General features: G+C 40.4%; 2 protein-coding genes across 3 annotated transcripts; one reads left to right on the forward strand and one right to left on the reverse strand.

Moving 5' to 3' along the window:
- Positions 1-224: 224 nt before the first annotated feature.
- abcd2 (ATP-binding cassette, sub-family D (ALD), member 2) lies at positions 225-15,089 on the reverse strand. Of its 2 annotated transcripts, XR_004342540.1 has the most exons (11): positions 13,564-15,089; positions 12,813-12,993; positions 12,590-12,711; positions 8,085-8,247; positions 7,186-7,280; positions 6,060-6,205; positions 4,508-4,653; positions 3,991-4,075; positions 3,599-3,724; positions 2,299-2,563; positions 225-1,014 (listed from the first exon to the last, which is right to left on the reverse strand). XR_004342540.1 is itself a non-coding variant. In XM_032588775.1 (10 exons), exons 1-10 carry the CDS (start codon positions 14,506-14,508, stop codon positions 2,359-2,361), a joined length of 2,214 nt encoding a protein of 737 aa, XP_032444666.1. In that variant the 5' UTR covers positions 14,509-15,089; the 3' UTR covers positions 225-2,358. The 2 variants fall into 2 exon arrangements, 1 of the variants encoding a protein (XP_032444666.1); XM_032588775.1 differs by having other exon boundaries at positions 225-2,563.
- LOC116736365 (uncharacterized) lies at positions 14,537-23,443 on the forward strand. Its single transcript, XM_032588777.1, has 13 exons — positions 14,537-14,640; positions 16,296-16,425; positions 16,499-16,550; positions 16,648-16,741; positions 16,853-16,962; positions 17,095-17,222; positions 17,319-17,485; positions 17,586-17,658; positions 17,734-17,767; positions 17,981-18,008; positions 18,120-18,214; positions 19,284-19,908; positions 20,484-23,443. The coding sequence occupies exons 2-13, from the start codon at positions 16,370-16,372 to the stop codon at positions 20,648-20,650; spliced, it is 1,629 nt and encodes a 542-aa protein (XP_032444668.1). The 5' UTR covers positions 14,537-14,640; positions 16,296-16,369; the 3' UTR covers positions 20,651-23,443.
- Positions 23,444-23,621: the final 178 nt, after the last annotated feature.

Below are 23,621 nucleotides of genomic sequence, written 5' to 3' on the forward strand. Positions count from 1 at the left end.
TTATAATTTAGTCGCTCTTACAACATATATAAGTCGTTCAGAGACATTAAATCGTGGGGCTATGTAATTTTGAACCCACCAACAGAACAGCATTATCGCAATGTAGCACTGTCTACTTTTAGCCAGCAGAGGGCGGCAGAGCTAACAGTTTCAGAACATCTCGCTCGTTCTCTAACCGGAAATATGTTAAAGACTTACACAAAGAAGCCACCAATCGACAGCAGTTTAGTATCAAGCTTTAGGGTTTTAATTGGGGGGAAAAAACTGGGGCAGAGAACCATCGTTACCTAAAACATGTAAAATGTTATTTAAAACAAATCTGAACACAATCTAACAAATGGGCACAATCATATCAGGAAGAGGGCCCTCCATCATTTTCTATCCCGTCCTTTGAACGTGAAGATTCTTTCTCTTTTTCTCACTCAAAAACAAACTGCAACAACCAAGCACTGCTTAAAGCAGCCCTCGTGCTCAAATGTTACTATTCAGACTCTGTGTCATTCAGCGGCTTGTGTGTCCTCTTGTCGACAAAGTCTGGGCTGAAAGCAGAAAATCCAGTTCATTTACAAACTACATTTTTTTTTTTAAAAGACACATCAATTTTACAAGGTGCTTCTTTCATACCAAATGAATTCTTTATCTCCATGCATTTCATAGCAGTACATGACCATTATTCAAAAATACTAGTAGCTGTTTACATTTTCAGTAGCCTTTTTTTTTTTTTGCTCTTCATTAAATATTTTTTTTATTATTGTGAGGGGAAAAAAGCCCATCAGAAATCTGAGAAAACACCATCACCCAGGCGATCTAAAGCTTTCTTTAAAGTAGCGATTGAAGGTTTCGAGGTTGCTCCGTCCCGACACGTTACATGTTCAGTAGGAAACGTCGTCACGTTCCGGGTCAAATGCTTGAAGTCTTAAAAAGAGGCAGCACGTCCGTTTACATTCTGCCCACGATGGTGTTGATTGTCAGTTTTTATTCTCTGCCGCCATGGGCTCGGGCTGGTTGGAGATCCTGTAAAAAACCTCACAGTGTCACTGCAGCGCTGTTTTCGCACAGAACTTACAAACGGTAAAACGTTTTTTTTTTTTTAAAAAAGGAAACAAACAAACAAAAAACAAAAGGACCGTGTTCATTTAAAACCAAAAAGCTGGCATCATTCCCACCACTGCAAAAACTCTGCAATCAATTGACGATTTTTTTTTTTTTTTTTTAGGCAGGCGAATGTCTGAAAAAGCGAGGCAGCAACAGGTGGGGGAGGGGCAATACTGTGTTGCTCAGCTGCGGTTTTGAAAACAATTGTATGATGAGTTTCATAAAAATAAAGCAGTGGTTCTTTAAACGTTGTCATTACTTTAAACATCTACATAAAACAAGGTATTAACAGGTTGTGCTGAGGTAAAAAAAAAAAAAATTTTTTTAGGAACACTTGAATGTTTATATTCATAAGGCATAAGCTCCTGCTCTTGATTTGATTCATGCAGGACGTTAGCGAGCGTGTACACAGGTTCGAACCTGATTAGGCCAAAAAAAAAAAAAACCCTGAAGAGGAGGAAGTGGTTGAGTTTACGCCACAATTCGGTAGTTTCACAGTATCGCGACCTCCGATGCGATCAGAGTCGTCAAAACGAAACGACAGCGGAAAGGAAAAATCTAGAACGTCTAAACAATCCTCAAGTACAGCCTTTCCTCCGTGCACGCCGCAGGACGTGCCATCAACAGCTATCGGGAACAATAAAGTGCATTTAAAAACAAAAGAAAAATGCACCATGTATAATTGAGAATTAGGTTCAACCCGTTAAACGTTCGGAAAAACTGGTTTTTAAGGGGCAGAAGCTTCGGGAGACGACGCCAAACGCCAGAAAACGGTTTGAGAAAAGGTATGAAAAATAGAAGCGGAACTCTCGTTACGGTGAAATATTTTGCTGAGCTGGAGGTAAAAACAACAACAGAATGACAGCCGTCTTTGTCGTCCCTTGCAACACTGCTTTGGGTAAAAAAAAACAACACCAATAACAGATGCCTGTGTATGAGCATGAACAATTACAATAAGTAGAGGCGGCCCTCTAAATGTAAAGTGCTATTAGATCACGAACTGAACAATCATTTTAGTTAATCTGGGGTCGTCGTTTCTGTCGCTTTTGCTTGTAACAACTGCTAAACCCCAACTTTTAAAAGTACCACTGAACATACAGTCGGTGTGTAGGAATAAAAGGGGGGGTGGAGACAGCAGGGCTCAAGTCTTCAGAAGCTCCTATTTGGAGCAAAAAAAAAAAAGAAAAGAAAAAAAAAGCTTACGGAAAGCTGCTAGATTTTGCTTTCCTTCCTCGCCTCCACCTCCACCTCCCTTCTCCGCTCTCACTCCTCGGCTGTTTTGAGGACGGAGTCGTCTCCCAGGATCTTGCAGAGCTCGTTGAGGCGGTTTTGCATCTCGGGGATGCCGGCGAGCTGGGCCTCCAGCCGCTGCTTCTCCTCGGTGAGGGAGAGGCGGGTCGCCGAGTCCAGCTCCTCGAAACGCCAGCCGCCCTCGCCGTCGAACTGCAGCAGGTGGGTGTGGTACTTCCTGAAATGGAGAGCGATGGATGGGGCTGAATTTGCTGTCGAATGAGCGTCCAGCACAAGCAGTTAGGGGAAAACTGAGAACTGGCCACTCACAATATGGCGGCTGCCAAATTGTGATTTTATTTAATGATCAAATTTAGCAATTAATCAAATTTTGGTTTTTGAAGATTTAATATTTGGACATACTGTTGTTTTTTTCTTCACCAATGTACTACTTGGGTTTCTATTTTGTTCCTATTTATTTGGATTTTGAATTCAGGTTAACTGTGCGATGATTAATCAAATCTAATGATTAATTGTATCAATCGATTAATCAAAGTTTGGGGTTTGGAGACTTGATACTTGGAAAACATGGATTTTGTTTTCTACCAACGCAATCCTTGGGCTTCCATAGTTCAGAGTGATAGCACACCCAAAGCCCACCATCTTGTTTCTATTTATATGGACAAAAATAAAGTTCTGGTAACAGCAGAATGAAGTCGTGTGACAAAAAAGTCAAAAAAAAAAAAAAAAAAAGTCTTAATATTACCAGAATAAAGCCGTAATGTTGGGAGAATGATTGAAAAAAAATAACAAATATGAATTATGCCAGCTTTTTTCTTATTAAAATGACTTTTCTCATCATTTTTAGATGTTCTCCTGGTAGAACTGCATATTTATTCTGCTATCACAACTAGGCCTGTCATGATAACAAATTTTACGGGACGATAAATCGCCCCACCATGTACTGCTATAAACGATAATATTGTTGTTTTGAGAGCGTTTTCAAGCAACATATCCATAATGGCATAATTTTGTAAAGAACACTTAACGCTGCACCTGGAAGATACTTTAAATACACAACAACCAAAAACAGCAAAGAAAAAGGAAATGAAAACCACTTGCAAAAAAACAAAAGCAAAAAAAAAAAAAACCACAAATAAAATGGATTACAGAGTCTTGGCAACTAAAAAATATTAATCGTCAGAATGGAAATGATTGAGCTCATTTTCATTTATCGTGAAATCTGTGATTTCCACAGAGCAACACGTCTCACCACAGGGACGGTCGGTGTGTGATGGAGAGCAGCGAGATGCCGGCGTCCTTGGCAGCCTGGAAAATCTTTCCCTCCACGTCGATGCTCACAGCGCTGGTGCACTCATCCAGCAGGGCGTATTTGGGCCTGGCGTGAACGTACACGGCGTGGGAATTACATCACTCATTCAAATCGGGTCTCTGTTTCTGCTCAAAGTCATTCAAATGTCACCATTTGTGTCCTTTACATACGAACCACAGCATATGTAAAATCTGCCGTCGATGGGGGAAAATCACAGTGAAGGAATGACAATTTTCTCAGCTAAAGTGGTGCCAAAAACCTTCATTTAATTTCTTCCTTGATGACAAAGAGATGGGTGAATTTAAATGTAAACCAGAAGAAGTCAGTCTTACTTGTGGTAGAACATGCGAGCCATGCCCATCCTCTGCTTCTCGCCTCCAGACAGAACGTCCTTCCAGTCTAGCTCAGCATCCCAGCCTTAACAAAAGCACATAGCATTGACGGAGGATATTCTTTTCTCGAAGAATGCTCCATACGTAACTGACTGCCCCCCCCTGCTCAAATTAAGTGCTTAAACAAAATTAACAAAGAAAGTCGCACAAAAAAAAAATCTTCTAGAATATGTTCTCGCTCATTTTTCTGGCATTTAGCAAACAGAAATTATTTTTGGTAATTCTAACTAACCTAAAACAAGAAATGTTTTAGCTGGTTTAACTTCAGACGAGGAGAAAAGAAAATTAATGTGCGTCACTTTCTATCTGGATTCGACTGCAACGAATGTTTTCCAAATTCAGGCTTTTGATCAAACGTCAGATTGCACTTTATTACAAAAGTGTTCAGCTTGGACATCGAGCACTTTCAAGGACAGAAGTCGGACACTTTCCAAACCTTGAAAAGCCATTTTCTTACCTCCCTCTCTGGTGACGATGTGATTGAGGTTGACGATGTCCAAGATGGCCTCCAGGTCCTTGTCGGTCAGCCCTCTGGCAGCCATGTCCTCCACTGAGTCTGGGTAGATCACCTGGTCTCGCAGAGAGCCCATTGACATGTATGGCCTGGAGAAACGCGTACACTCGTTACACACCGGGAGTTTCTTAGTTACACCGACGACTCCAGTACAGCCTCATTGTAATAATAAGGGATAATGCGTATATACGTCACTTTGGCTGCTTTTATTTCTATTGTACGCAGTGTAAGGATTTCTGTTGCGGCTACCAGGTGGTCTCTTGTAGCGACTATGAAATATTCACTGCTCTGCAGGAGGGAGTCGGTACCAGCGGTGGGTACGATTACACTGGCAGTTTCTTGCTGGTTCAAGTCGTTAATCACGTCGTTAATCACGTCGTTAAAGGACAACGAGCCTTTTCATTGTGTTGCGGCGTTACGATCAGGCAACTGCTTAGTTCTATCTAGCTCAAAAACCAACGTAATCTGTAATTGTCTAAACGACGTCATTCTTGCGACGCAACAGTTTTAACGCATTTACACAAAATTTATAAACAATAAAAAATGAAGAAAATGATGTAAAAACTGTTTCATAAAGCAGATAACAGTTTGAAAACTATCCTTTAGACTAAAGTTGGGCGATATAGCCAAAAAAAATATCACAATGTATATTTTTAAATGCCTTGATAACAATATCACAGACGAAATTCCACATTTTCGGCTTTTAAAAAAAATCTTTTATTGGATTTGGCCAAACAAATATGTAACTTCAAAGTAGAGTTTACTTATTTATTTATTTTACTTTCCTTTCTAAACAGTCACCAGAATAAAAGTTATATTCATACATAAATATATGCAATATGTTTAGTGTGTCAAAGCAAATACAAAATTGATAAATATAAAGCTGATTTTGGTCAACCCAATAAATTTGCTACCGAGTGTAAATAAAAATACTTGCATAGAACAAACTGGCGTGGTTCAATGGAACTTTAGTTTTACAAGATGTCAATGTTTTTTTTAAGAACTCAAATATTTTGTGCAAAACTAAGAACCTTCTTTGAATAAAAAAGGAAATCTTCCTTTTAAAAATGCTCAACGCCAAAATACATGTGACATAATAAAAAAAAAACCCTACAAAAAGTAAAAGCTTGTGCTCACTTCCTAACAATCGTGACCTTTGTTCATTTTCATTTCTTCCGTCTGTCCCAGAACTCTCCATTGAAGTAACTATTGTAATATTAATTTTTTCACCGGTGTGAAAAAAATCCACCGGTATTACCCTGTTGCCGCTGTTATGCAACAAATTCACTTAAAAAAAAAAAAAATCTAAATATGCTTTCACACTCTTCCTACAAATCGCAGTGAGCATTTCACTCTCTCCGGAGCTCTGGTTTCCCTGCCGCCAACACACACAGGTCCTGTTACAACGTGTTAGATTACTGGGAAAGTTGGGCAGTTCCAGGCTTAGAGCTCTGCCTCTGCGGTGGAACGCGGTGATTATTGTTGGCGTGGTTACCTCTGGGGGATGTAGAACATGTGCTCGGGCGAAGGTTTGTGTAGGCGGCCGCCGTAGACGGGCCACAACCCGCTGAGGATCCTGAACAGAGAGCTTTTCCCGCATCCGTTTGGCCCCGTGATCAACAGGTGCATGCCCTCTTCCACCTAAAGGGAGGGGGGGGAGCGACAATTTGTTCAACCGGCTGAAGTGCGGGGAGCCATCAGGATAATTACAGCGCATCATTAGAATACAAAGCCGAGTGGAGAGTTAGATGGCGTTATCCACCTAAAGTTACCCTAAATGTCAGTGCAGCAGATACTCTAAAAACTTCTGTAAGCTACACTTAGAGGAAAGATGAAGGTGTAAGGTAAAAATTATGAAAGTGTTTGTTATCTTTTGGAAAGATTTTACGGCATAGCAACAAAATGAACGAGGTGAACTGCAACCGACGTCTTATGTTGCGTTAAGTCTTGCAACACTTGGGCGCAGCTGTTATCTACAATGTTCCTGAGCTAATTATCACACTCTGTACGCTCTGAGGGGCAAAATACAGAGGGGCAAAAAAAAAAAAAAAAAAGTGTGCAATATTCTTGATAATTTTGGTCTGACTCAAACAAAAACAAGCAACACACGACCAAGGACGCACACTTGGACCTGATTGTCAGGAAGGGTGTGAATATTTCCAATGATGTCGCCCCGTCTGATCATTTCGCTGTTATCTTTGAAGTACTTTATCCATTAACTCGCTTAACAAAACAGCTACTATGAAAAAAAAGAAGTTCTTTCACAGACAACACAACGGAAACTTTCAATCACGCCTGGATTTACAGCTGTGCATTAGAAACACAGAAGACAAACGTTGCACACAGCTGATTTCAAATTGTAAAAAGCACAAATAACCGCCGTAAACTGAAGTTCGAAACCTTAAGGGATGATTTGTAATTGTAAGTATTTCGAAATATCTCACTACACAAGCCAGCATCCAGCGGGGAGCAACACGTCGACGCCCCAAAGCGTTGACTAATGAGGCCACAGGGAATTTCTAGGAAATACTAGTAAACACCTTACAGACCTCGGTCCTCAAGGAGCCGGTGTGTGGCTGTGGGATTCAAAAATAAGGAAAAAAAGAATGCGTCTACGTCACCTTTAGATTCAGGCACGACACAACCACATCCCCGTTCGGCGTGATGATCGGGACGTTCTCGCACACGATGCCTCTGTCCACGTCAATCACTTCACCTGCGAAGCAAAACGATCAAGTTTAAAAAAAAACCCGAATGACGTTTTACCTTCATGTCAAACCAAATCCGGAGATTTGAAAGCAGAAGTCCCAGCTCTGAGTTTTAGGAAGCACTGATTTCTCTTTAACAAGCTGGAGAATAAAAAAGACAAAAGAATAGAGTGAAAACACATAACGTTGTTTGTTTTTTTTACTATTATTGTAAAATGTGTTTAGAATCCACGGACAGGCAGGAGTTGAAAGATCAATAGGATAAAGCATAGCAACATTGCTGCAAAATATTAATATTTGCCCAGTTTTTTTTTATCAGACCGATACAATCTTAAAAATTGACTGATATTGTACGATACCGATGTTAGTACTGATATATTGTGCATTCCTAATTTACTTTTCTTTTCTCCTGAGGCAATTTATTTATCTGATCTCTAATGTCATTTTGATACATATGAACTCAAAAAGGAAAGAAACATGCCATAAATATCAAATTAAAAAAACCTTCAAAACAACTTTAAGAGGTCTATTTTATGTTTGTAACCATTCCATCTTTTACTGTATTGCCACCATCTGACACTCAACTTTAATGCTTCTATTCAGTCTAGTTCAAATTGTTGATGTAGGACATTTGTGTCTACTTCTCTAGATCTGAAACGGGACTAGGATACAACGCAACACTGCAAAATCAATATTCACAGTGGGTGTAGCTGTATTTTATCCTGACAGAGCCTCGCTTGCTCATAGAGTCATGTGACCCATTCAAAGTCCCCTCACGGGTGAAATTTGCACACGCAGCTGGACTTACCCACCTTTTATCTCCAGCGGCCCGTCTATGTGCATCTCGGGTTTGCTTTTCAGCGTCGTTCCTGTGGTGGCAGACAGAGAGGAGCGCTTGTAGATCCCCCTCTGGACGTCCTCAAACACTACAAACATGTTGTGGACCCTCGCCGTGTAACCTGCCAGCTCTGTGACCTGTGGCAACCAAAACACGGGGGGAGGATGGGAGGTGGGACAATGGTCATCGAGGAAGAAGTTAGAAAACAAGGTTGACACGAGCCGAGAGGGAAGCGGACAGTGTCATGGGGCACTATCTCTGCCAAGCAGTGTGTGTGTGTGTGTGTGTGTGTGTGTGTGTGTGTGTGTGACCAGTGGGTCTGAACTGGAGTAACCCCCAAGGGTGTTGGCAGACAGAAGATCTGCACAATCTAACTGCATTGTACAAGTATAGGCACAGAGTATGTAAGAAGTTGGAATTAGTAACCCTGTTTACCTGTTTACCCGAGGAATTATTACGATCAACTAAAGGGAACATTTGTCTTACACATTCTTCAAAATGAGATAAAACAAAGAAAATATGATGAAACTCTGGGAGATATATGTTGACTTTCATATAAGTAAGAACAACGGTGGGCAGCCTTCTGCTACTCTGGTAATAAAAGAGCTAATTTTCCATTTAGCGCTTTTGTTAACTTTTAAAATGTTTAGCCTACTTAGCCGTTCAGCATTCGTACTTCACATAAGTGAGAACAGCATTGGGCAGACTTCTGCTAATCCGCTGATGCACTAATAAAAGAGCTAATTTTTCATTTAGCACTTTTGCTAACTTTGAAAATGTTAGCAAAAGCGAAAAAGAATAGCTAAACTTAGCTGTTTAGCATTCTTACTTCACATAAGGAAGAACAGCGGTGGGTAGACTTCTGCAAATCTGCTAAGGCTCTAGTAACAGAGCTAAATTTTCATTTAACGCTTAGACTGTTTGCTAACTGTACTGCTTAGCGCACTTATCTTCCCAAAATTCATATTTTCACACAAATTATAATGTGTTAACATAATTGGCTGTTTTGTAAGCTTTCAGTTGAATAACGTTTGACATCTGTGTTGAAGTTTTGGTTGTCAAATGTTAAGAATTATTCATGTAGCTAGACGTTTATATTCATGCTCTTATTTTGAAGTGGGTGAAGACTGCTCACGCAGCAGTTTTGTTTCCTCTCCTCAAATTTTCGGTCTCCTTTTCCCCCCAGTAATTTTACTTCAAACAAGCAACATACAGGAACAAAAAATAAAATATTTAAGGGCATTACAGAACACGTATATTACAATGACAAAATCAAATAGGTGCTCAAGGGTTGCAGTCTTTCACATATTGAAATTCACGCCTTAGCATTAGCGTTCACTAAATAGCGTGTTGGTCACCAAGTGGTTATGATAAGTGCTTTAGGGTTTGCAAAACTAACTTTTTAGCTAGCCTTCCACTGAGTAAGAAACAAAAAATACCTTCTGACCTAGACTTGGCCATATTTAAAGTCAGAACAATAATACAAAATTACATCTAATTTCCAGATGCCTGAAATTGCCATATTGATCTTTTCAAATGGCTAAATGTGATGAAAAGTACAAACTGCTGTTCTGTGTCCCTGGGATGAATATGGGCTGAAATGCTTGTTAGAGAAGAAGAGTCAATCACTCCAAATTCAAATTGTCATTGATGGCTGATAGCAGGCAAATCGTACAGTTCAGAGTGAGAAAAAGGATCCAGATGTCTGTCCAGGCAGCTGGAGGCTTTGCACCCCGCAGTAAGACAATGCCGCCTGTTGACACAGCTTGACAATATTAAACATTGCAGAGAATTTCTAAGAATCCACAGACCCGACGTGGGACAGCCCAGATAAAATAACCTCGTGTTCTTTCAGCCAGTCACATCTCTCCGCTCAGCCGACCGGCTGCCGAAGTTCAAGAGCAAAAGAATGTACAGTTGACATTACCCTCAACGTGGAAATGTCATGTCAATATTAGGCTTTCGTCTATCGTACTGGATAACTCCATTTTCTTTTTAGAGAGAGAATACCGTTGGTTTTCTGTCACTTTTAGATAAACATCAAAATACCTGGAATTTTTACTTTTAAAATGTTCTTGAACTGAATCAAGCAGGTATTGAGCATTACATATCTCCCAGAATGTGTATAAAAACTGAAATATATATATATTGCAAATCTGTGGTGTTGTATGCTAACTTGACCCACAATAATTACTGTATAATTACAGAATATGTAGACAAGGAAGAATGTTTCCAAATTTCATATGAAGAAATTAAGACTATTAAGAAATAGCCCATATATGTAGCACTGAATCTGATAATCAAAAAGGAATGTTTGCCGAGAGAATAAACTAAATTAAAACTGCAGCTCATTAATAAATAATATGCATTAGTAGAACATTCCGAGAAATTCTTAAAAATTCCCTAAGCAAAACAAGGGAAATTTTGCAAAGAAAAAAAAGTTAATAACTTCACCGAAATGAAAAATTTCATGAAGCAAATGAACAAGTCCTATCAAAACTAAGGGTTAGCATGCTAACAGTTAGCATTAGCATATTTATTTTTGCCAAATTTCCAATACTCCTTAGGTTAATACATTTTTTTTTAACTTTTGATAGTTGAACACGTGTGACTGTAAGCAGTAGCATTGATAAACAGAGGAAAGTTCTTCAAAATTTAGATAGAAATATTTACTTCTAGATGGCTGACTTTGTCGAGCTACAGCTGTATTTCCTTGCAGAACCAACAAAGGAAAACAAAACAAAACAGAACCTACTGTATATGTACATTAATGCGGAGAATCTCTCTTTATCAGAATTTAGCAGTAATGCTTTGAATAAAAATCCCGGAGTCTTGTTTTGCTCAATAACATTAAATCGAAAGAAATATATCCCTTTGCATTCTCAGAGAGAGTGCACTGAAGTAAATCCTGGCCGAAAAACAGAGCGAGAGGGAAAGTAAGAGGGCCGAAAGATCAACAGATGGTGGATTATTCACAGCAAGGCTAAGCCTTAAAGAAGGAGTTCTGAATACACGCGCACACACACAGTTCACGGCTGACCAGTGAGAATGCCTGTCATTTTGATGCTGGTTACTTTAGTTCTCCATGCTGACAGACATGCAGCAGTGTAACACAGACGGATATAATCAAGCCTCTGAAGAGCGGAGAAAAAAAGGGAACTGGAACGTGACGATATGCAGACTATCGTTCTGTCAGAAACAGTAATTTATTCCGGTGACATTAGTTGCTGTTTCTGCAACGGATTTCTTTTTATAGAAGAGGTAGAAAATAACAGCTGAAGCCATATTGTGCTTGATCTTTTGGGCCAGGCTTGCAGATATTTGATAAGGCTCCAATGGAACTGTAGGAATCAAAATAAATAAAGAACGGCCTGGCCAGGCTAACAAAACTAAGCTAAAAGAACTGGAATACTTGGATTGTAATTTTCTGCGTAATTATGTAGGGGCTGCATCTTTTTTGCAAGGTGAATTAAGATGGTTTTATTGCAATGTGGTGCTTTATAAATTAACTGGATGGATCTGAATGAGATAACACGGTATAGTGAACACATCTGGACCACAGCATGCAGGCGTTTGCTGCTCTGCATCTGTATTCCGATTCAAATTACAGCTCCTTTAATCCCGAAAATCTTTTTTCTTTCTTTATTACTGTCCATAAAACAGCCAAATTTGAGATGCCGTTTCCAAGTTTCTCACAGAACAGCTCTCCCCCACTCAGCTCCTTCAGACTAGCCAGCAGCAACTAGCAAACATCTGGTGGAGCTGCGAATCGGCTGAGCTCATTAAAGGAGCTCCTTCTCAGTGCAACCCTGGTAAAGGCGTTGTTAAAGGGTTAATAGAGGAGCCGTGTTGTGATGACTTCCTGAAGGCCAAGTTTTAGAAAGAGCAGGAGTTTTTAAAGAGACAGAGACCCAATTTCAAGGTGTTAAAATTACGAAGCTAGTTGGGGTTTTTTTTAAATCATATTTGATATGCCCTGGCACTTTTATAACAACTGAAGGTACCGTAGTTACTTGATTGTGCTGTAAAATGGCACTTTATGCCTTAAAAATACATAATACTGCCCCTTTAAAACGCATATTGAGAAGATGAAATTTAAGACTTTTGCAGAAACTGTTTGCGTCATATACTTTACAAACACAGCTGTACTTATTTTAAGCCCGCGCTTTGCTGATCACTCTTAGTGGAGGAACGTGGCACGATGGGACGTATAAGAGAGGTGACACAGATAAGGAAGCTGAAAACATGCCACCAGCACTAGTTTCAATTCCTCCTCTTCACCACAGGAACAAGCTACTCATCCTCTTTGTGACATACGCATGCCGTCGTCAAAGCTGTGTAAATCTGCAGCGTACACACTGATGCAAACACTTAGACGGCTGCACTTTTAGTTTTCTTTCTGGAGTCGTTGCGCTCCCAGCTTCTAACAACTAATATCGGCAGAATATCTTCTGATTCGCATCGTGTGATCGTCCAAACCTCTTTGTAGGAGGACATGATCCTCTCGATGGCGTCGGCTCCGGACGCCAGGAGGTTGCGGGCGGTGGTGAACGCCTCCGTCCTCTCGCTCACCATCATCTGCGCCTGTCCGTCTGCCGTTTCTGCGAGCGGACAAGAACGGGTCGGGGACGAGAGGAAGGCGGATGAGACGCAGGCTCGCACGCATCTGTTTGAGAGCGAACGAGGGCAACGCGATCCCCACCGTTGTCGGCGAAGCCCGTGGCCGTTATGATGGGCACGGCCACCATGACGAGGCCGGAGCCGCTCCACACGTACTTCATGAGGAACTGCTCGATCATGATGTACCAGAGGCGCTTGGACAGGATCAGGTTCATCTGGTCGGCCAGGGCCCGGTAGCACTTCTGCAGCTGACACATCTCCACCTGTCATAATAGAAAATGTTAATAAAAAAAAAAAACACACACAGAAGTTGGTCACTAGAGATGCACTGATCTGATAAAATCTGTATTGGTCCCGATATTAAAAAATAATTCTAGATTAGATATTACATTGGCTGTTCTACTCCCGATTCCACTGACTACACAAATTAAAGGTATATTGTTTTTACATGTTTGACCAAGCTGTTGGCTTATTTAAGTGTGCAGAGTTGTCAAATAGACTTGTAATTCAGTACATTTATGTCTGTGTTCTAAAAAATAAATAAAAGTTTTGAGTCAATTCAGCGCTATCTCTCTGTATCGAATCGGTATCGGCAATACTAAACCGTAAATATTGGTAGCAGAAGTAAAAAAGAAAAAATGTAGATCAGTGCATCGACAAAATGAGGAAAAATGACAACAAAATATAGAATTAGTTGCTTATTTAAATTGATTTTTTTTAAATGCATGCAAAAACTTGCTTTAGATAAAATACAGATTCACATCTACAGCCGAGAATAATCAGCTCAAGTATTTGCTTACATGTCAGCAAAAACCGAAAGCAGACCACTTTACCTTGTGTCCTCTGTAAAAAGCTATTTCCTCAGCGTTAGCAATAATCCTGGAGTGCACGTAGCGGAGGTAACCCTTTCTGTGCGCCTCCTCTGCAACCAGCTTGCCAAACCTGGGGGAGCATGCACGCAGGACCTTGGCCGTGGCAAAGACCACCAGCCCGGCCAGCAGGGTCGGCCCGCTGGCGTTGGCGCCCCTCGCCCTGGCGGTCTGAATCAGCGTGTAGGAGGTCAGCATCACGTCCAGGATCGGCTTGGTTAGGTTGGAATACAGATGGGCCACCGACTGGGAGAACATCATCACGTCCTCGGTGAGCGACTGGTCCGGGTTGGCGAGCCTCCCGTCCATGTTGCTGACCCTATAGTAGGTCTGATCGGTGAAATAGGTCCGGTAAGCGTGGTTGACCAGCCGGGTGCGGAAGGCCAGAGCCAGCTTGCACTCTAGGTACCGGATGGCGCTGTTGACGAACGTGGCCGGGATCGCGATGAGGAGCCATTTCATCAGCTGGATGATGAAGTGCCGGGGCTTTTTCTCCACGATCGTCTTGACTATCTTCCCGTCCAAGCTGGCCACGTAAATAGACAGAAATGTCCTGGATATCAGCGCCACCGAGTGCAAGCACAGCAAACCTAGCTCTCTGGAAACGAGCCTGGGGAAGAGGATTTTACCAAGTTCCAGGATCTGCCTGAAAAACTCTGCGTTGACTCCCGGGGATGCTTTCCTATCATCCACGACGTCTATCTGCGCTTTCCCGGAACACGTCGAGCCGTTCTCCGCCTTTGACTCCCGGCGGTCGCGGTTCGGCTTTCTGCTCCCGCAGAGCTGCTTCCAGATGATGGGGTACAGCGTTTTAACACCGTAAGCTGCAGCCGCCAGCAACACGGCTCTCTTCGCCGCAGTCGTGCGGTCCCATTTCACTCTGGACGCCGCATCGAGGATGTTGGACATCTTTTCAAACGTTAGTCGCCTCTGCTGACCGTCCGTGCAACACCCATCCCCCGAAAACACCGAATCTCCGCACCGTCCGAGTAGCGGAAAAGGGGGGGACTTGTGATGGCCGAGAAGATGCGAGGACAGCCCGTAAGAAGCACCGTTACATTCTGCTGCGCTTTCACCTGCGACAAGAGGAACAATGTAGACTAAAAATCCACTTCCGGGTGGTGTTACCAAAATTGAGCTGAGTTTTAGCAACACCCAATGGACGTTTTAATTTGTGCAGCTAACTAATTTCCTGTAATAACTGCAGTGGTTCGCAATACCTTGATGACGTCGTTTGGAATAGCTTTTCTGATTGGTCGCGCCCCCTGTAGAAGACTTAAAGCGCTAATGTAATTGGTGGAGCTGCAGGCGGAAGTAAATATACAGTTCTTGCGGTACTTTGGTGTTGAAAAATTAAGTCCTTTTGTACCCGAGTTAAGACCAGAGATCAGAATGTGAAATAATATAACGTCTCAAGAAAATAATAAAATATATCAAAATTTACATACTCATGCGTAACCTTAAATATTTTGCGCAAATTTATTTTAATTTAATGTACTATGTAGAAAAATATCTACCATTTAAACCTACATACTGGCTAAAGGTGCCAAAATGAATAAAATGTTAAAATAATAAGTCGTTATTTTTAACCAAAGGCGGTAGAAGATTCCTGTGCAGCGCGTGCAATGCTGCCTCCGCTTTCTCAGATTTTGTACCGTTAGCAAGCTTACTAGCAAAGAAAGTTTCAGATTAATACTGAATATTAATACTTAGTTATAATATTGAAAACTAGTTACTTACAGCCAATAAACATGAACTGGGTTGGAGGCTCCAGGTAAGAGTCGAGAGAAGAAAAAAAAACATCCCCACGAGCTTCATAAGTAGAATAACGTTTAGCTAACGAATCAACGGTTGTTCTGCTAACATTTTAGGAACCGGTTAGTGATGAAGAACGATACAAAAAAGCAAAGGGTGAGTCTGCTACTTAAATATTTATTTACTTTAAATTTAAATACTTATTTAAGAGACTTTATGAGACTCAAATTTAAATACTTATTTAAATTTCTATGGGTTTACGTAGTTGCGGCTAATCTCGACGAGCCCATGGCCCGTGTAAAGTTTTGTCGTCTTTTATTTTATTTTTGTCAAAGGAGTTTTTTGCAAAGAGAAAACTGCAGCAAAAACTTAAGACGCTGGGCGTGACTCCACCCGTCTCCTCACCTGGGGACATCTCCTCCGGGAGCACAGACCTTCTGACCTTGTTTGTTGTCAACCAGATTGCTTCCAAAAAAACAAATCAAGGTAAAGAGCCAGGTAATCACTCTCCAGTTATACTAAAAAATACAGTCAATGTTAAAAAAAAAATACAACATATTAAATATTCGGTTCTTTATCAAGAAATGCACGTATCTTGAATTATTTTAAGATATACGTGGAAAACAGAGTAATTTAATTGCAAAAGCAATTATATAATTGTTTTATTACTTAAATTATCAATAGAAATGTGTATTATAACTGAAGAAAAAGTTATGACACCCTACCCACTAGAAGCTAGTGTTTGCCTCCTTAGCTAAAACAACATCTGTCAAGTGAATTATGGGTCACTGTCATTACAGGGCCCAGTATGGTCAACTCCATTGTAGGTATTTTGTGTATTCAAAAGGTCTAAAATTTTGCGCAACTGTATTTCTATATTCTTTAGAACTGGAACATTTTTTTTAAATGAAATAAATGTTCTTTTTTTTTCTTTTCTTAAGAACCTCCAAAAGTCGCAGTCTTTGGCAGATCTAAAGGATCCAAGCCTTGGAGAAACGAGCCCTTGGTTCTCCCAATGAGCCCGTGCTCTCCATCAAACCTCAGCCTTGCTGATAGCCCGGCTCAGTTCAGGTGAAATCCATAACAAATAGCTAAATACAGAACAAACCATTCTACTTATTGCATCTTTTTCAATGGGGTCTAGTGTTCAAGAAATCAGAAAACTAAAGAGTTCGCAGAGGATCACGTATGGACAGGTTAGTCATTCCTTTTTGTACATTTGATAAATTCTGCAATTTTGTTTCAGACAATCGTAAGTGATGAGACTCAATCAATTCACCTTCATTTTCTAAGTTATCACCAGTACCGGAGTCAGCGTTCTCGGACAACAGCGCATCTGACTACCTTCCACACACTTCTCCTTCCACATCGTTCGCTTCAGGCCGAGGTTTGACCAAATGAAACAGCCGTAAAATACGATTAAACAATATTCCCAGTGCATTTTCCCACAAGAATGCACTTGCTCGGTGTAATAACTAATTAAGGCTGGTGCCTCCAGGATTATTCCCGCTGCAGACTAATGAGCAGAAACAAAGCCTGACTCGGTTGCAGCCTCTTCCCCGCTATTCTCCACCACTTTGGGACACATCAGCGCTGCAGCAAGCTGAGGCAGTTATGAATATTACACATGTACACTTTTCTGTCTTATCAAGGAAACTGAAAATGATCATTTCAACAGGCTTTGTGATGTGTTGCATTACCGGTAACGCTTAGAAGAAGAAAAAACTTCCTTTATTTTAGTTTCAGCCTTTCTCCCAGCCCAGAGGTATGACCAATCCCATCTCCTGGTCTGTCAGAGCCAACCCACCCTCTTTCCAGCTGGAGACCCCCACGCCATCCCAGGTCCTATTTGGAAGTCCAAAACCAGAGTGAGGAAAGAAATGCAATTCAGAGATGTTCATTTTTGTTATGGAGTTATACTCTTTTCTTAACCCCTCCTCCCTGGACTTCATGTTTGATTACAGTAAAACCGAAGCAGGAGGTCATGGAGGACATTCCAGTCCCTTTTGTCTGGACCAACTGGAGACCAACCAGCCCACGCTGGACTTTCCAATAAGCCAATCAGAGCCTGTCCATCTGTTTGAAGAGAATGTCTTCACAATGTTTAATGATAATACGCATGGAACAGAAAGTGAATACTCCTAAAAACCTCAACATGAACATTGTAACTGCTTTCCTTACAATGGAAAGCAGTAAGGAAAACATAAATATTTTTTTATGTTTAATTTCAGGTGCACTCTTTGGGAATGGATGCTCCAAGGTATATCTCCGAAAGGAATCGTCAGTAAGGCTTTCATCCCCTCAGTAAGTGTTAGTTCAAATGATACAAACTCTGTTTTGGATCACTTTTTAATGTGTGATCTTCCTTTTTGATGATAGAACTGTACCCAGTCCTCAGGCTGTTGGAATGGAGGTAAGACCTCGAAGTTTAATCATTTGTCGCCACCTACTGTTGGAATCTGTAGCTGCAATTCTATTGTGAAACGAACAGTAGATAAAACACCAAAAGTGATATTTTGATGCAGTTGAATGATGTTTTCAAAAAAAACAATTCCTGTTATTTTACTCAGATGGGAGCATATGCAAAGGTTACAGTATCAAATATTGTGTCTTGTTTCTTTCTCAGCTTTCCAACGGCACTCACAGAAATTCCAGTAAGTTTGTTAAACGTCTCCAAGTAAGCAGCTCAGTCAGTGTGTGTATGCTGGGAAGTAGGGAAAAAAAAGTCTCACTAAACTGAATAGCTGTCTGTTTAAAACCCACAGCATGTCTTGGAGAGAATGCTGGGCTTTTGAAAAGCTTTGAATATTTGCCAAGTTGCTCATGCAGAGCAGGTTACCTCAGTTCAGACTCCAATGATGTAAGTTCATTTGCATTTGTAAAACCTTGCTAGTTTCCTGAATTGCTATCAGTATAGAAGCACGCCTTTTGTTCCCAAAGCAACACATAAAATAAACCAAAATGTGCTTAAATTGAGTCAGGTAGGATGGGCAGGAAGACAGATGGCCATTTATATATATGTATCCAAAGACATTAGGTTGGACTTAAATCTTTGTCATTATCTAGCTGTAGTTTGTTATAGTTTGTTTTCACTACTCAACTTAAAGCTACTAGCAAATAAAACCCACTTTATAGTTTGTCACATTTTAAACACGACACCACAGTTGGTATTTGTATATATTTTAATAAGACCAAGTCCAGTTGATGAGACCTAAGATACCGGTAGAAAATAAAAGAAAAGAAAAAAAATCATATAAAGTACTAGTTTTTGACTTGGCAGTAACCAATTGAATTGTATTTCTTAAAGGAAAGGTTTGATCAACTAAATTTTAAAAAATTGCTTTAACCATTTCAGCTCTGACATGCCATATGTAACACACAAAAGTGCCATTGCAAAATTATTTTTGGGCAAGTGCTATTCAAATGACAGTAATGATGTGACTTAATCTCATGCCATGCTGTGCAGACACTGTCAGTACTGATGAAAATTCACTCCTTATTCACAAATACTTAAGGTATCTGCACATCCTTAAAAATTCTTAATTTCATGTATCTAAAATTAAGGCCTTAGAATGTATTACATATTTTTTACAAAAGCAAGTAGGTCTTAAATATGTTAATCGCAGATCTTAAATTTGGTCTTGGCAAGACTACTTAATCTTGGATAAGTGCAAATTTATCGGCAATTGGCTGGACAGATTTTGTACATTTCTGTGAAGAAATAGATCTTTAATCCTATTCATAAACAACTTAAAAGGGTATTAAAAAGTCTTAAATCTGAGTTGGTCAAACCTGTTTAAAGGACTCTAATGAACATCTGTCTTTTTAGTGAAAGAAAGGAAGAACAAAGCGATAGTTAAAGCTTTTATTTTGTAACGCATCGCAAACAGCCTTTCTGTTTGCGACTCTGACCTTCATTTTCTCTGTAGGATGAATCTTGGTGTGAGTCATGTGGCCATGAGTCTGGTTTTTATTTGGATGACGCCTGCTCTGACAATCTGAAATCAGCCTCACAGAGAATTACTGTCCTTTCCCAACCGGGGCCTCTCACCCCGTTAACAAGATCCAATGTGAATGTTGGAACCAACCGGAACATGATGCCAAATGAGGTCAGCACAGATAATAAAGCTTCTGGAAGCCAGCAGTCAGGGAGCTCCGTGACGCCGCCATCAACTCATAACTCCGAAGTGTGTAGATGTAAGAAAGCTGAGAGTCGAGACGCAGCGACTCAGACTGTGTGCTCAGGCACAGCTGGCATGTGTGATGTTTCGACTCAGTGCAGCTTCGACGCAAATGGCGAGACCAAAGCCAAAGGTTTGTGTCGACCAGCTGTTGACGCATCGGAACAGTTTCCACTGAATGAGAGGGAGACTGACATGGAGACACAGACACTCAGAGCACCATCAAAAGGCTCAGCGAGTAAAGAAGGAGCGACTCCTTGGAGCTGGAAGGAATCGAGGACGGGCTCAAGAGGCCGGATTTTCAACATTGTTCCTTCAGATAAAATCCTGCAGGGACCCATCAACCCCTTGCTTGGTGTTTGGAGGCCAAAAGGTATGACTTACAACAAGGGTGTCAAACTAATTTTCATTTTGGGCCACATCAAGACCATGAATGTCCTCAAAGGGCAGAATCTATTGATAAGACCCTTTAACAAACGAGTATTTCTTAAAGTGAAACAATGTTGAACATCTTTCCACATTGATGTAATTTGGCTCTGTACAGACGAAAACTGCTTTGGTTTGACTGATAAGATACTATTTCAGCGCGACTGTTATTTGGCGTCCCTCTCGAGTCTAGAACAGGAATGTTAATCTTTTACAATCCAAAGAGCCGTTTTGGCTCTCAGACCAGCTAAATAAAACACATTTAGAGCCACAAATGATATATGACAGTTTGAAGAAAAAAACAAAAGACATTGTATAATTATAATTTTGGATAAATTGTTGCCGTTTGAGAAATGTGATACTTTCCGCTACGTTTGCTCACAACCATGTGCATCTCCTGGGGACTAAGCCCCCCGTTATCCTTTAAACCTAGTGACACCCCTGGTTTCAGCTGAGAATGTTTAATATGGAAGTTGTGCCAGTTAGCTATAAAATCACGCTGCTCTCGTGTTTCTCACACAGGAGAGGAAAATGGAGACGAGAGCGAGCAGAGAGGGCCAGACAGGGAGAACCTGGTGAAGGACGAGTCAGACGAAGGAAGAGAGGAGGTCAGGGGTCACACACTGTCGGAGGAGGTGGAGACGCTTCGAGAAATAGCCGACGTTTTGCTTCTGCTGAGGCAGAAGTAAACAAAGGATGGCGGACAGATAAGGAAAAGTAATATATTTATTATACTTCAGTGTTTGATGTTTTCTAGTGTTTAGTTAAAATAGTCTGTTGGTTATGTTGTTGTGTAATGAAACAAAAAGCCTTTAAGCATTACTTTAGACTCTTGAGTTTATTTCTTTCTTCATGTACATTAGATATTCATCTTTATATAATATAAACTCTAGCAAAACATTTACATCTTGAACAATTGTCAAATATACTATACAGAGATTTTTTTTAAACTTGTGTTTTAATTAAGATAGAAACATATAAGTAGTTCACATAAAATAAAAATAATAATAAAAAATGGAAACATTTTACCATAAGTACATGTCACATGGCCTGTCTGCCGCAGAGGGACGATAACACAACTGGATGTGGGGAGCGAAACATCACAGAACCTTTGACGAGATGTACATCATATGAGAGGCACACGATCACTTTGAATATTGTGTCAACACGTCTTCCATAGTACAATATGTACAAAATTACTTTGCGTGGTTTTAAGACAGTTTTACCAAATGAAAAATGAAAAGAATTGCATTTTCCTTACGTATGCAGTTGGATTATTTTGAAAACCGGGCGCAGGTTTGTTTTCGTCAGTGAGAAACACGCAGCACATTCCACAACGAATGAATCAGTAGTTCAGTATGTTCTTGGCCTGTTACTACAGCTCACACACACTCAACATAATCAGTGGCGATATTTTTAAAGAGCATACAAATATCTTTAAAGCTGACATTTACGTTAGTAATAATCAATGCCTTGGAAAAGTATTCATACCCTTTGATCTTTTTTTGCCTCATTTTCTCAGATTATAACAAACTCATATGTATTTTATTGGGGTGTTAAGGAAGATTAATGCAAAGTAGTGCATAGTTGGGAAATAAATTAATGCAGGTATGACTTTTTAATAAAAAAACCCCTAAAAACCTTGGTGTCCAAGATATTTAACCACATTTACTCTTATACCCCTAAATTAAATAATGTAGCCATGATGGGCATTCATTAGTAAAGAAGCCAAGAGACCTAACGTAACTCTGGAAGAGCTGCAGAGGTAAACTACTCAGGCTGGGGAATCTAAAAGAAAGAATGAAGAAGGGAATAGGTCATCTTTTTGTCCTTCTTGCAAAATGCTGAAACGAACACTGATCCTATTAAACATCGTGGTGGCAGCATCATTCTGTTGCTTTCTCAAAGGAAAATAGATGGATGCCTATAGGTATGTAAAGGGAAATACTGGGGGGGGAAAAAGTCTTCGGGGCTACAAAAGTTCACTTTCAAAAATGAATAAAAACCTGGACATATAACCAGAGCTGCAGTGAAATGTATAGTAATGGCCTATTTAAAGTCCAGACCTAAATTCAGGTTGGGAATAAATGCATGTAAATACATAAAATCCCAATAAAAAACATAACAGAAACATATGGTTGTGATGTGAGAAAATGTGGAAGAGTTCAAAGGTCATGAATGCTTGTGCAAGGCACTTTATAACCTTTCAGCAATATTTAGTCTGTGCAAGTTTTTTACAATAAAATGAGAGGTGGCACCTTTCTGCTCACATCAAACTCAGCATGGCGCATACTGTGAGGTTAAATGAGTCTAAACTGGCTGCAGGAAAGAGTATCTGTTTTTATACCGACAACTAAATGAATGTCCTTAAATCACATTTTTGGTCATACTTAGGCATTTGCTTATTTTTTCCACATGAGGGCGCTACTCTCCTGCTTTGTAATATTGTTTTTTCTCATAAATAGGTCAACAATGCCACTTGCTTTTATACAAGTCTCCCAGTTTTAGATGCATGCTGGTGTCACTTTGATAATAAATGCAAAATGTATCTTAATAATCGATGTAGCTTGGGAGTTCATGGTTTATTTAAACTGAGATACATTTTTATGGATAAAGACGTGAATTATCCTGGATCCATGTTTATTTGGGAGCTGTTGCAGCATATTTACTTTATTTACATGTTATTGTAACAGCTTCTTTCTTTTTTTACTTCAACGGTTTTTGCTACACAGGGACTTTGGTGAAGTCACGCAGCAACTACACATCGGTTGTTACAAAACATCGCTAAATTACATTAAAGCCAGACTGAAACCAAAGGCTCCTCTAGTTTGTACATAAGGCTATGAAGGAAGACAGAAAAAACATTAGAACTTGAAGAAGCTATTTAGACATGCGGGAAATGCAACAAAAATGGGCATTAGGCACATTACACAGGCACTAATGAAAGTTTTACTTGACTCCTTCATCTGAATGTCATACATTTACAATGCGTCCAGGAAGCAGTTCCTCTGAGCAGCGGTTTATTGTGCTAAAAAGCTGCATTTTCTTATAGATGAGAAACTTAAAAACCTCAAATCAAAACGACTGTGAAAGCCACAGAATTAAAACTTCAGCATCAGAACGTATAATCTTTCCAGTGCTCCCAACTGGGGCTTTTGTTAGTCAAGCACTAACAGTACGAGTTTGCTCAGGTGTAACATTGTGCATGTTTGTTGATTGCTTTTCATGAGAAGGTCAAGACCATCCACAAACTTGGAGGGTATGGGGGCGGGGGAATCTCATCTAGGGGAGCTAACATTACCGCGCAACGCTACAAGCCGAAACACTAACCCGAAACGTATCTCAAACTGAAAGGCGTAACGGCACTACGGAGATACAACAAGTCACGACAACAGCTCTCAGGTCAGCTAAGGTGATGTGTATGCACAAACCTGGTATCCAAACGACACGTGTACCGCACCTCTTTTTTTTTTTTTTTTTTTAAACAGGAACAAAGCTGTACCGGAATATTCTGCATTCGGTTTGTGGGGAAACAGTCTCGCTTCCTGATCAAGGTCTGTCTGGCTCCACGGATCACAAAATGAGTGTTAATGAATATTACAGACCAGATCGCTTCTGCGCGTTACGGAGATCGCCGAAAGACCCGGAGCGGGTTCAACG

The sequence above is a fragment of the Xiphophorus hellerii genome, chromosome 17 (assembly GCF_003331165.1).
Source record: "Xiphophorus hellerii strain 12219 chromosome 17, Xiphophorus_hellerii-4.1, whole genome shotgun sequence".
Taxonomy (NCBI): Eukaryota; Metazoa; Chordata; class Actinopteri; order Cyprinodontiformes; family Poeciliidae; genus Xiphophorus; species Xiphophorus hellerii.

Coding starts and splice junctions, on each gene's coding strand:
- abcd2 (XM_032588775.1), bottom strand. CDS start 14,508: ATGTCCAACATCCTCGATGCGGCGTCCAGAGTGAAATGGGACCGCACG. Junction 12,994..13,563: donor CTTTTTACAGAGGACACAAG/GTAAAGTGGTCT, acceptor CTATTATGACAG/GTGGAGATGTGTCAGCTGCA. Junction 4,654..6,059: donor ATGTTCTACATCCCCCAGAG/GTAACCACGCCA, acceptor GCGTTTCTCCAG/GCCATACATGTCAATGGGCT.
- LOC116736365 (XM_032588777.1), top strand. CDS start 16,370: ATGAGCCCGTGCTCTCCATCAAACCTCAGCCTTGCTGATAGCCCGGCT. Junction 17,768..17,980: donor CTCAGGCTGTTGGAATGGAG/GTAAGACCTCGA, acceptor TTTCTTTCTCAG/CTTTCCAACGGCACTCACAG. Junction 18,009..18,119: donor CGGCACTCACAGAAATTCCA/GTAAGTTTGTTA, acceptor TAAAACCCACAG/CATGTCTTGGAGAGAATGCT.